Source organism: Nelusetta ayraudi, unplaced genomic scaffold (assembly GCF_046127955.1).
Source record: "Nelusetta ayraudi isolate G7.1 ecotype Tasmania unplaced genomic scaffold, CSIRO-AGI_Nayr_v1 ptg000135l, whole genome shotgun sequence".
NCBI classification, from domain to species: Eukaryota; Metazoa; Chordata; class Actinopteri; order Tetraodontiformes; family Monacanthidae; genus Nelusetta; species Nelusetta ayraudi.
The window spans coordinates 4757187-4770051 of NW_027466185.1; the positions used below are offsets into that span (position 1 = coordinate 4757187).

Consider the following 12865-nt stretch of genomic DNA (forward strand, 5'->3'; position numbering starts at 1 on the left):
TACTCAGGATTACAAGAAAACAAGCCTTTGTCTTTCCAATTTGCATTTGAAAATGAGTGGCGTGCACTGATTTACACCTTTTAAAAATGGACATTGAGCTTTTTTTTCACTTAGTGATAATTCAAAATATTGCCTATAAAATCGCTTACATTCAAATATTACTTTAGAAACAAACATGTATTTAAATGTTCAGTGTGTAATATTTGTCTTGATTTATGATTTTTAGATTCAAGTTTTGATAGCTTAATATATTCACCATAAATACATTAATAAAAGTATGTACTAGCAGTACAATAAAAGTAATTTCGCTTTTCTACCCTTACAACAATTCTTATTTAGATATCAGAATATCCACAGCCCTCTTGCACCACCATATTTCTGGACAATCCAGCTGCTTGACAGCGCGTTTGGTATTTAGGATGAACGCTGACATCTTCAAATAAACCAACGTAGAGGCAGATGAATGAGTTATCCAGGTCTGTGTGCGCAGGCCATCGTAGTTCACTGGCAAGCTCGGGAGAAGGACGGTGAGTGAAAGAGCACTGCAATCTGAAATGTAACCACTTGATGTCGCTGTTTGTTCTTCAAAATCTCCAAATATTACACACTTAACCTTTAAAGCGAGTTCTTTATATACAGTGGCAATAGGTCAGTTGTTGTTGTTTTAAATGGTAGTATATACTGAAAATCCTTAAACTTTGAAAAAAAGGGAACATTATATAGCAGAAGTTTCAATTCAACTTCCTGGTCTACCCCGAACTAGTAGATTCCCAGTTTGTCCCAGAAGTCGCACACGTGACTCCTGGTCCCGACTTGGGCGTGCGAACGGACTGTCAGGTTCATGACCAGCCAGCCGCTGTGGTCAGAGTAGCGTGGCCAGGCGGGCGGACGCTGCTCCCTGCAGAAGGTGGTCTGCCTGGCCCTAGACGAAGGGTCGCCGCTGTGGGCGAAGGCACCCCAGTAGCACAGCATCCGATTGGACAGCAGCCTCTCGGCCGGCGCCATGCTGAAGTTGGCCACGGGGGCTGAGTTGAAGAGGAACGGCAGCTCGGCGCCGTGGCAGGCGTGCTTGTAGCAGAAGGTCAGGCCCGACCACACAGAGGGGTCAGAGGCCACGTGGTCAAACACATACATCCACATGCCGCTGCCGGCTGCCGTCCCGGCACGCGCTGACCTCCTGGACGGACACAGGAAGACGTAGTCTGTGACGATCTTGAGGAAAAAAGAGAAGAGAGAAGGACAAATATGAGTTTGGCTTCCGACTGGGTTAGTTCATGCAACTTCCTGTGTGATTACACCCGAACTGTGAATGGTTTTAAAGATACTGGTAGCTGAAGGTTTGACCTAAGAAAGTTGCCGATTACTTGAACTTTTGAGAGGGAATGTGTTTATTTTCACATTTTTGCTCCAACCAAACCTAAAGATCCTCACAGAAATGCAACTGTAAAGGTGGTGAGCAATTTAGCCATTGATTCTCCTTTTACCTTTTCTTCTTCTCTTTATTTGACCCACATGACCCTCAGCACACAGGCGTAAGTTAAAATAGGCTGTACTTCAACTCTTCGTCTTTGCCTGAAAAGCATTTTTCTTCCTTGCCTAATGTTGATCTATGCGTACCATAAAAACTTCCCACTCATGACCCTAATTCGCAATAGTTTGGCCGTTGGCTGTGAAAGTGAAGTTGCAAACAAAACACCAAACTGTCCAGCTAGAACGGTTGAAGACCTTTTTTTATGTTTTGTTTTTTCTTTCATATTAAACAGTATGGGAGTAGCTAGACCTCCGCGCAGGGACAGGCAGGGTCAGAGCTGCAAAAAACAAACAAACAAAATATTGTTCTCTCTCGGCTGAGAGGAAGCGATAAGAAAACAAAGGCGGGTCGCGCTCTTGTGCCCGTTACCTGGAAACAAGTGAGTTGTTGTGTGTTTTTTATTTTATTCCTGCGCCCACACAGCCCCTTGTGTGACACCTGGAAATAGACGGTGGGCTGACTGCTGGATGGACAGACGCAAGTGTTCCCTCTATACAGGCGCATTGATCTGTTTCGTTGCAATAATAACAATAATAATGATAATGAAAGCTCCAAGCACCTGAACCCTGATTCTTGGGTCCATACTTCCATTTAAGTGAGGTGGGAAGATGAACAGGCAAGAATAAAGATGAACGGTGAAATATTCTGCACACACACGCTGTTCCATTTTCCTTCTCTTGCCCCTCATCATGCTGTCATCTTCCCCCAAACCGGCGCTAGTTTTGGCAAACAACTTTTTTTTTTTCTTTTTTCAGAGTTACCCCTGATGTATAAAAGCACTCGCTCCTGTTTGTACCTCTGGATCTTTTCAGCATGCAGATAATCTTGTACAGACATGTCAGATATACTGGGGCCAGAAGATATACTGAGACATTTCTGGAGCGGCCACTCAGAAAGGTCACCTCCACCACAGCACCAGGGTGAAGCTTCATTTTTTTAGGGTTATGAATAGTAGATCCTCTTCAAATGTCTTTTAACTAATCACATAATGTTTGTTATTCAGAATGGTCACTGACCATCTTTCTCTCTGCAGTCTCCCTCACATGCATACTCAAGTTTTACAGAATAATAGTTTAACTTTAATCAGATTGAGATTCAACGTGGCAGTATCTTATGTTTGCATAGCAACAAATGGCCCCTTTGAAACAAATCCGGCAAGTCCTAAAGTGATTTTGTGTGAATGCAAAAGATTATTCCTTTCTGTTTTGATAAATGTGAAACATACTCTCACTATCACACCAGTGTTTTCGAGCAATAAGGTGAATCTCCAGCATTGGGAAGGTTACTTTGCAAATATAATTGGTTACAATGGCAAGATACCCTATTGAAAATGTAATAGTCGTGGAAATATTTCAGTTACCTTATCAAAGTATTGAACTAAGTATATTTGATTACATTTTGATTACTTTTCTAAAATTGAAATAAATCTTCTCAACTGTTTAGACCATTCAACTGTAATTCAGTTACACATTTTTTCCAGTAATGTAACTGATTACAGTTATCTTTATTTTGTAATTAAATTACGTAACAAGGTTACATTTAATTTGATACTGACAACGCTAGTTGTAGCCATCCGGTCAGCGAGCTCCCCTGAAATGAGGAGTCCATCCCTGACTTCTTTCGTAAGGAAAACACATGCACTTCTGGAAATCTTTATCCTTACTGATGTCACAAAGGGCTTCAATACCTCTCCCAGGTTAGTGAGAACACTTCCAGCACACACGTGTCATCTGCTTTCTGTCACAATGTGCAGAAGGTACAACGAACCATCAGTTTTAGCAGAAAGCCAAAATCCAGATGGAAAAACAAAGGTCTTAAAATGGGCACAATGGAACCTAATTCTAAAACAAAAACAAAAAATGGCAGAGTTGTCATAGTTTTCTGTTATATCATAGGTACTGCACGTAAGAAGATCCAGTGCACAAAGCAGGAAAGGAGGGTTTGAGTCGGTGAGTTGCCGTCTTGCCATCACTCCTGCACGCAGACTCCTGGAAACACGCCTGTGTCTTGTCTCCCTTGACTCACCCTGTCTTCTCACTGAGTAAATGCAGACTTAGAAGAACTTGCTCTCTCTAATCCCAGGTATCTGGCTTTGACATAAACAAGTCAGAGCTCGAGGGGGTGAGAGAGAGTCTATGTATATACAGAGGAAATAAAGGTTATCCCTCCATTCATGTTAAACCCTGACCAAATATAGCCGTAAGGATTAGTTTTGTTTTGTTTTCCTTTTGTCTGTTTGCTTTGTTTTATGGGCCACGGGTTCCTAAACTCTTCCACTTCATTGTCTCCAAACTTCTGCCCAGGGGCCCCTTTCACAAACCAACAGACAATGCTAATAAAAAAAAAAAAAAAAAAAAAAAAAAAACTTTTATTTGCAATTCAATGATTGTTATATATATTAGAATAAGAATAATATCAACTGATATGTTGATAATCATGGCCATTTTCTGTGTGGCTGTAGAGTCAGACTTAATGTATGCTGCCTCATATGTTCTTTCTTTAGTTGGCCAATTCTAAGGATTTTTTGCAGCAGCAGCAGCAGCAGCAGCAGTAGTGTCTTCCACAGTGCCCTCTAGTGGCTCCCACTTTCAACTGTTATAGGCAACGATTTAACATGCCTGTTATTGTTACAGACATGTTAAACCGTGGCAACAAAGGTTTTCTTTTTCAACTTTTTTCTTTACAAATCACCTCCCTTGACAAACAGTCAGTGATCTTTTTCGTTTCTTGTTCCCGCCTGCAACACATCAAGCAGTTACGATAGAAGCAGCATCAGCCAGGAACCCTTGAGTGGGAAGCAATCTGGCACTCGCAGCTCCTTCTGGCACTCCCTTCATTCTCCTGAATCTCATCCGCAGGCAGCGTTTCACAACAGGATAATGAGCTCGAGGTTGAGCATTGTTTTAGACGAAAAACTTGAAATAATGAGATTGTTGAGCCGAGCGTGGCTGCAATGCTTTCGGAGCCATCGATCCGGCTGAGGCTTATTATTTCATAAAGCTGGTTCGACTGGAGTTATATGCAGAAATGATGAGTCAGTGATACCGAACATATGTGATGTATGTGATATATATAAATATAGATAAATATATCTAAAAAAAATATATATATACATATTGATAGATGTAGACAAACGTGTGTGTGTGTGTGTGTGTGTGGACAGGCTATGCTGTCCTCTGACTGCACCGTGAACTGCATACTGAATACTAAGCATGACTGGGAGCATCACCTACTGACCCTACTGACTGTGAGGCTCCCTGAGGCTGTCACCTTAGCACCTATGCAGTGGAGCTGCTAAAAGGCTCTGCTGTGTCATCAACAGTCTGCCATCAACACTGCTGCTCTAAGATGGACACACATTTTCCAGTAACCTAAAAGCATTGCCCAAATTTTGTGCTGGGTTTTAATCAAACAATAATCCACATAAAAAATAAAAAACATCAATATCGGCGATACTGGCCCAGTATTTACTTGGTATCAGATAACAAATCTTGCAGTATTGCACACCACTAGCCTTCAGGCTGCTAAAACTTGCTTGGATCGTTTGATTTTGACATCATGACCCATTAAAACACACAAAAAGCACATTGTGAGCTACACCAGTCATTGAGATAGGAACTTACTGATCAAGTCAAATGCCTGATTGTGACTTTTAAGTTATCTTGCACTAGACACGCTAACTCAACTGCCAAGATACAGCTCACACAAGCGCCTGAATAATTAAGAATATTAAGTCTAGTCTAGTCAAGACTGTCAGCTGGTGTCGTTCCTCGGCCAGCCTTCTCTGCTGCACGCACGTTGCAGGCAGATCTCACCTGCCAAAGCAGGAGTTCATGACAAATTAAGTTACTCGGCTGGGAGGCTGTGTCTCATGGAGGCTTCCAGCAGGCTCACACACTTGCTGTTCACAAAAGAAACTGGGTTATAGCTCCCTCTGTGGGCAAACGATGAAAGCATCGACGAGGCAGAGGAAGTTTTGCTGATAATCGATTAAAAAATAAAAATCTTCCATAGCTGCCTGCCCCTGACAAGAAGCAAATGTCACTTGAAAGTAAGAAAAACAAAATGTGGATCCTAACAAAAAATAAATAAATAAATAAATAAATAAAAATCAAACAATTCCCTTTTGGCTTGTTAGTTGATAGGGGGGGGGGCTGGAGGAGGCACCGGCAGACAGCTGAGCCCTGGAAGCACAAAGAGATGCAGCTGGCTGGAACTGTCATACATGCATGGCTGCCTGCCTGTGTGAGCATGTGTGCATGTGTGAGTTAACATAGTGGGCATATTTATATAAGAGCAACGCAGCTAAAATGCAGAGGCTCAATTGACAGCAGGTAATTTCTTCCCACACAACAATTAGCCCCAACCTGTCGACGTTTTAATCAATCGAAACAGTGACTGACAGTTCACTGGTGAGCTACTGATGCACAAGAACAAACATTCATGCAGACAATTAACTGTGAGGGTTCATGATTGATGTACTTTCTTTTAGCTCTTTGTAGGTTCGTACAGCCCTTTTACTTTACTTCTCATCTACTTTATGAGGTGTAACGTCCGAATCAACTTGCTTGCTACCACAAAAGGATTATCAGCCAATCCAATGACAGCAACCCAATGGATTTTGAGTTGATGCAGAGTTGGTGAAGACAACTTGCTGAAGTTTCAAACAAAACAAAACAAGTGTCTTGATCTTCTCTAGTCTAACTGTATTCCAAGTGTGAGTGAGTGAGTGAGTGAGTGAGTGAGTGGCGCCCCCTGTGTTACCTGAGCTAGCATCCCCCTGCGGTCAGCCTCCCTGTACAGCGGCAGGTACTTGTGCAGGATCCGGAGGGCGTGTTGCTTGAAGATGGCCGTGATGTACACGGTGCTCTCCACCACAGAGACGGGCTTGTTGAAGACGCCGTACACAAAAATCACGCCCTCCTCTGAGGTTGTACCTGCAGGACAGAAAACACGACATGAAGTCTTTACCTACAAGCAGATGTTTGCCGCTCCAGATTGTTTTGTTCACTTGATTTCTAAAAAATGTGCCCCTTTTTCTTTTTTTTTTAATATTTTCTTTTGGTTTGTTTGTTTTTAGGTTTACATATATATATATATATACATATATGTGTGTGTGTGTGTGTGTGTGTGTGTGTGTGTGTGTGTGTGTGTGTGTGTGCAGGGGTGGCGCAAAATAATTAGATAATAATTCAAATTTTCCTTTGTGACCACAAATGACAGCACAAGATATTCATTTTGGTTGTGTTGGGGTTTGATTTGATGATAATATTTGAGTAATATGGACTCACTTAATAGAAGAAGAAGAAGAAGAAGAAGAAGAAGAAGAAGAAGAAGAAGAAGAAGAAGAAGAAGATACCTTTATTATAGGCACAATTTTCTCTCCTAATGTTCTGTTATTTGTTTGTGTGTTTGTGATTACCCAGCAGCACTGGCTTCTCCTTCTGCCAGTGGCCCTTCAGAAAGGCACTGACAGCTTGCTCTTTGATTAGGTCACCGTCGATAAATGGACCCCACGTCTCAAAAACCTCCAGGAACCTGAAGGGGTTGACTATCTTGGAGCCTGAGGTTGAAAGACACATTGCGCACATTTATAATGCGATCCAGCATTCAGAAGACATTGAAGGGAAGCTTTCAAATTTAGATAAGAGGAAAGACTGAGAACTAGAAGTAATGGAAAAATGCCGCTGATTAAATGTGTTTCTGTTGCACTCAACCTGAAGTAGACCAGATCTCTGATGGGAAACTCAGACAGGCAGAAAACTGCAGCTGTCAAAGATCTGATCAATAACCTTGTCAATAATACAAATGCATCGTAGTCATTTTGTGCGAGACAGAAGAAAAATCCCCTTAATTGCTCCATCAGGGGCCCTGCAATCTCTCAGTTTTGGGACTGCGGTGCTCCAATATTTCCTCTAGGGGAGAAAAAAAAAAGATGTCTGACTTGTTTCACAGAAAAACATCCTACATGCTCCCCAATTATGTAACTGTGTGGGCAGTGGCCACAAGTGTAGCTCTAAATTTGGTGAGCGTGGGCTGGTGTTTGTAGCACCCTACTTGTTTTTATTTGGGCAGCCAGGACAGCCTCCGGCGTGAGAGACAGCAGGCAGACGAGGTTGCTCACTGAGCAGTTGGTCTCTTTAGCAAAGCCTTTCCCAAGCTTGAGGGCGTCGTGTCTGGGGAGCAAAGTGAAAGATGACAAACACAGATTGCAGTTAGGCCGGACTTCAACCTCCAAGCACTCGGGGGACATTCCTAGTGGGTTTGACCGCAGCAGGGAAGAGGCCCCCAACAGTTTTTTGTGCACAGATGAAAGATACGAATGCCACTGAACCCATTTGTATCTGCTACACAGGGTGCAAATTGGGATCATTTGTTTTGACCTGCAGTCTGAAAAAAATTATGCACAGTTTGCGGACTTCAACAAAGACGGCTACCACTTGCATCTGATTGGTTTAGGGGTCATTAGGGTGATATATAGCGTAGTGGCCATTCAGAATCAAACTGAACTAAGAGACTGAGAATTCCAGTGTGTAACATTTGGCTTGATTTATGATTTTTATATCAGTGAAAGCTTAATATACTCCCATAGATACATTAATAAAGTTGTATGAGCGCAGTAATTTGGTTTTCCTACCCTTAGAACGGTTCTCATCTATATAAAAATACACATCAATCAAATAGACCATATTTCTAAGAAAGCTTGGTGTCGACAATCCAGCTGCCCGACAGCACGTTTGGTATATAGAGTGAACACTGGTGTCCTCAAATAAACCAACAAAGAAGAAGGTGGACAAGGTATCCAGTTTTGGGTGTGCTGGACCACCGTAGTTCACTGGCAAGCTCGGGTGAGGGAGGATGAGTGAAAGATGCTGCCATCTAAAATGTAACCACATAATGTCGCTGTTTCTTCTTCAAGATGTCCAAATATTCAACTGTTAACCCCATTTGACCGTGCACAGTCCAAACCTGCAACAGACATCAGCAAAGATCTGCCCTTGCTTGCCTCTGATTGGCTGCTACTCCGTGCTTCGACCCCTAACCCTTGACGCTACCAGGTTACGTTGGAAACATACGGGCTCCAATGCACGTGATTTCTCACCTGGTTTTTAGAGGGATGGAGAAGGGCAAGCTCTGTAGGACTGCCTGTTTGAACAGAGGCTTGCTGCTCTGAATCATCAGGTGAAGACTCACAGACTGAGCACCTGCACTCTCCCCGAATAACGTCACCTGTCAAAACAAAATGTCAGGGGGGGCTGTGATAAAGGATGAAAAAGTCACACTGGACAACTGATGGTCAGCTCCCATTTAAAACAAAAATGCTTATCCAGTCATCTGGACTGTGTGCCATATTTGATATCAAAGGCAAACTGGAGTAAAGTGCAAAACGTCCCTCATTCACAGTTTTCTGTTTTCATCCCATTATTCTTCTCTGACTGCAACAGCAAGAAAAAGGATGACAGGCCTCCACAGGGGAACAGTCTGTTCATTCTCACGCAGTCTCTGCCGTTGAGACGTTCTCCGTCTAAATGATGCCACACATCATTGCTGATTATAAACGTCGATGTAACTGGACAGTTTGCCACGCCAGTGTTGGTGTTCGGTGGACGGCTTTGAATGCGGTTCAGCTGTCTGGTCTTTCTATGTTGTTACCATTTGTTGGAGTAACAACGAAATAAAGGTTCTCACAATTTTAATTGATTCCACAAAAGATTCAATGTTCACAGTGGACTGATGTGAACCTTTATTTAGCAGTGGCAACAGGGAAAGTGTAAATTTATTCAGTTAGGTCAGTTACGAGGCAAGTAAGCAGTGCCTGAACTAAGAGACTGAGAGGGCCAGTGTGCAATCACAGATTGAATTGTACATATAGCCCTGATTGTACTGGGTCAACTTGTTTATGTCGTGAATTTTCACTTTTAGATACAATTTGTCCTCCCGTTCTGTATCCACTGAAATCCTTTCCGATGCCAGCATGGAGCTAACACTGGGGTCGTATCTCATCAGTCTTCAATCAAATCACTGCTGACGTTGTCCTCACAGTGGCAATCGTCTCACACATCTCACAAGATGATCATACAAACTCCGCTGCACTACCATGTCGGCCCCAATAGTCTCCTTTTCACTTTCAATTTCAGTTCACGCCACATAAGATAAATATCAAATTATTTTCTTCAAGGCTTTTAATTATTTTGCTAAAACAACATAAACAAAACAAAAGCAACTTGTGCAGACATAGAGGCGTGCCGCCATTTGTTGCACCTTCATGTCGAAATGATTGGATTAAATTCATTGTGCATGTAATTTGTAGGCCTGTGTCTGCTTCACAGGAGTTCACATCATCGTGTTTAGATGCAAAGATTAAAAGCGTGCTGTTCCTTGCCTTGCTTGGATCCCCTCCAAACATGGCGATGTTCCGTTGGACCCAAAGGAGAGCCGCCTGCTGGTCCAAGATCCCATAATTCCCCGAGGCCGAGGTGTGCGGGTCTTTGCCAGACACGAGGAACCCGAAGGCGCCTTCCAAGAACGCAGCGGTTCACATGATCAGCGAGACATAATTGACTCCGGCAAGACATTCATTTTCGCAGAGTCCCTAATTACCACTTACACACACTGTGTGTGTGTGTGTGTGTGTGTGTGTGTGTGTGTGTGTGTGTGTGTGTGTGTGTGCGTGCGCGCGCGCCTCTGTTTCCACTCTGGCTGCCAAAGCAGAGTAATTACCGACAGTCTCGGTCATTAGTAATAATAGCAGGCGCACACTTCCCAGCCAGTTGCCTAATGTGTCATATACAAACACAACACATGCAGCATGTTAGTCAGACAACAAGATGTTTTCCATTGGACGAAATATGCCAGAACAAAAAAAGGTGCTCTCTTCTCTGCACGTAGAATGAAGATGCAGGTCAGCCATGAAACTGCATAACGAGAGCATCATTTTTCTGGTCATTGTTTTCTCACGCTGCTGGCAGGTTAGACTAACACTAACATGCAGTGTGCCTATCAGAAGGCGAAATGCTGCCACTTGCTCACCCAAGCGGTACTCGAGGTTCACAACAACAGTGTGAGTGAAGTTGCTGATGAAGCGTCCATCATAGAGCGGCTTGGAGGCGGAGCCGGCAATGAAATCCCCACCGTGGATCCACACCATGACCGGCATCGGGCTCCGCAGAGGTGAGCTGAAGTTCACATCCACTGGTACAAAGATGTTGAGGTACAGACAGTCCTCACTGACCTTTTGGGAATGAAGTATGAATTGGTTTTGGTTTATAAATATAAAATAAAATATAAAATAATAATCCGATTTTCACCCAGAACCTGCTTTTGAAAACTATATGGTCGCGCAAAAAAAAAAAAAAATATATATATATTTTGGGGGGAAATCTGAAGCCTATGCAAAGAAAATGTGATCACAATGTAATCTTAATCTCATTCAACTATGGTTTAAAATGAACAAGGATGAACTGCAGTCCAGATGAATTTGATTAACGTTCCCATTTTTCTCACCAAACACTAGTCCATACCAAAAACCAAATGGTCACACTGAAAGAAGAAAAACTCTTTGGTATGCGGATGATTTACAAACGAGCTTGTATTTACAGAGGTTTGATTTTCACATTTCAATTTGAAATCTCTCAAAAATCATAAAGAAATCTCAGCACTCCCCAAGGAACAGGTGTGTTGGAGGAGGGTGACACCCAGGAGTCAAACACAACCAAGAAGAGGCTCCCGCACACTGTTCAGCTCTCTTCCTCTTTATTAATAGTGCAACAATTCCGTCAACAGACATTCGTCAGCCTTTGAAGTCACTATATGCTAAAAAAAAAATAAAAAAAAAATAAAAAAAAAAACACCCCAGAAAACTAAAATGAACCTAGTGCCCTCTAAGAACGTCTAAAAACTGTGCAACAAAAACCCACCCATTCCTCTCGTCAGTTTCTACCTCCCGTACACTCAATTTTTTTTTTTGCTCGACAAACAGGAAGTGAGATATTTCAATTTTTTTGCCTGACGAGAGTCTGTTGACCAAAACGTTGCACTATTCATAAAGAGGAAGAGAGCTGAACAATTTGAAATCACTGAAATCATAAATTTTTTGTGGGGGATCACAAGATCTTCTTTCTGTCCCTGCATTGGTTTTACTTCGACTCGGCCTCGGTCAAAACTTGTGAATTATTTTACGATGTCAACTGACTGCATGCATTTTGAAAAACTGAATACCAGAGAAGGATTCATTTCATTAGAGAAGGTCGATGAATCCATGAATCAGAAAAATAGCCTACGTACACTTCAGCTTTTAAATAAACTTTCTGCTTGTTTTTTTAATGTTACAGTTCATCTGAAGCAAAAACATACGCTGAGTTTTAAGCTGTACAAATATGCCTCTTTTTTAACCACTCCAATAAAACTGGGAATCCTGGATCCAGCCTTACAGAGACAGTCTATTCTTTGCATCTGATTCAGATTGTGATGGTACCAAATGTCATAAATAGTTTAGACTTATGAATTAGAAAACAAATTGGATTTTTTTTTTCATCACTCAAATGGAAAGATGGAGTGAGGAAAGGCCAGCCTTCTTACTGTTCGAGGACACTCTGCTGTCACGGGTCCGCTGCAGGCCTGCATGCATGCTGCCCTTGGGAAGGAGCCGTCGTAAACCCCCTGCCACGGAGTCACAGGTCTGGGAGGTTTCCAGCGGTACGCCCCAACAGGTGGGTCTGCATAGGGGATCCCATAGAATATATGCGCCTTATCTACGGTAACTCCCTTGATGCGGCCATCTTTGGTTATCACCTCAGGTCCAGGAGCTCCATTCACATCCGCAGTGACGGTTTTGTTCTCGGTTTGCTCTTGGACTGACGGAACCTCGAGGTGTCTCAGCTCCTTGAGGGACTTCATCTCCTCGTCCCTGCTGATGAGGAATGGCTCATCTTTCACCAGCTGTCCGGAGTAGATGCTTTTCAAAAAGCTCCCAAGGTCGATGTCATCATCATTTTCCATAACCTCTTCAAAGGCCAGTGGTAAATTTAATGAACAAAGCAGCAGAAAACAGTGCCAGCTCTCCATAGTGCGTTAGTGTGCTCTTGAACCTCCACCAGGACTGAATTATTGTCCAGCAATGCTCAAGAGGTTGCAGCCCCTTACAAACGCCTGTGGCCTGGAGACTCTCGGCAGATTGTCCCTCCTTGTGACTTCAATTTAAAAGCTATCAGACAAAAGCCTCTCTGTCTGATTGCGGAGTGGTATCCAGTGGACCTCGAGTAGCTAGAGATGGTGACTGAAGCATGGCCGCTAATGAAGGACAGGTCGTCTTTGCTTTGCCTAATAAAATCAGAG

The 12865-nt window shown here is 42.8% G+C and overlaps 1 protein-coding gene across 1 annotated transcript; it reads right to left on the minus strand.

The window, feature by feature from the left end:
- Window positions 1–385: 385 nt before the first annotated feature.
- Window positions 386–12835, minus strand: LOC142876979 (cAMP-regulated D2 protein). The gene is made up of 8 exons (XM_076011274.1): window positions 12110–12835; window positions 10562–10763; window positions 9915–10048; window positions 8634–8761; window positions 7589–7707; window positions 6954–7094; window positions 6296–6468; window positions 386–1212 (listed from the first exon to the last, which is right to left on the minus strand). Exons 1-8 carry the CDS (start codon window positions 12593–12595, stop codon window positions 760–762), a joined length of 1836 nt encoding a protein of 611 aa, XP_075867389.1. The 5' UTR covers window positions 12596–12835; the 3' UTR covers window positions 386–759.
- Window positions 12836–12865: the final 30 nt, after the last annotated feature.

What these genes read in the sequence shown, in the direction of transcription:
- LOC142876979 (XM_076011274.1), bottom strand. Translation starts at nt 12,595, where the DNA reads ATGGAGAGCTGGCACTGTTTTCTGCTGCTTTGTTCATTAAATTTACCA. An exon ending in TTGGAGGGGATCCAAGCAAG is followed by an intron (nt 8,762 to 9,914) that starts GCAAGGAACAGC and finishes TTGTTTTGACAG; the next exon opens with GTGACGTTATTCGGGGAGAG. An exon ending in TCCATCCCTCTAAAAACCAG is followed by an intron (nt 7,708 to 8,633) that starts GTGAGAAATCAC and finishes TTTGCTCCCCAG; the next exon opens with ACACGACGCCCTCAAGCTTG.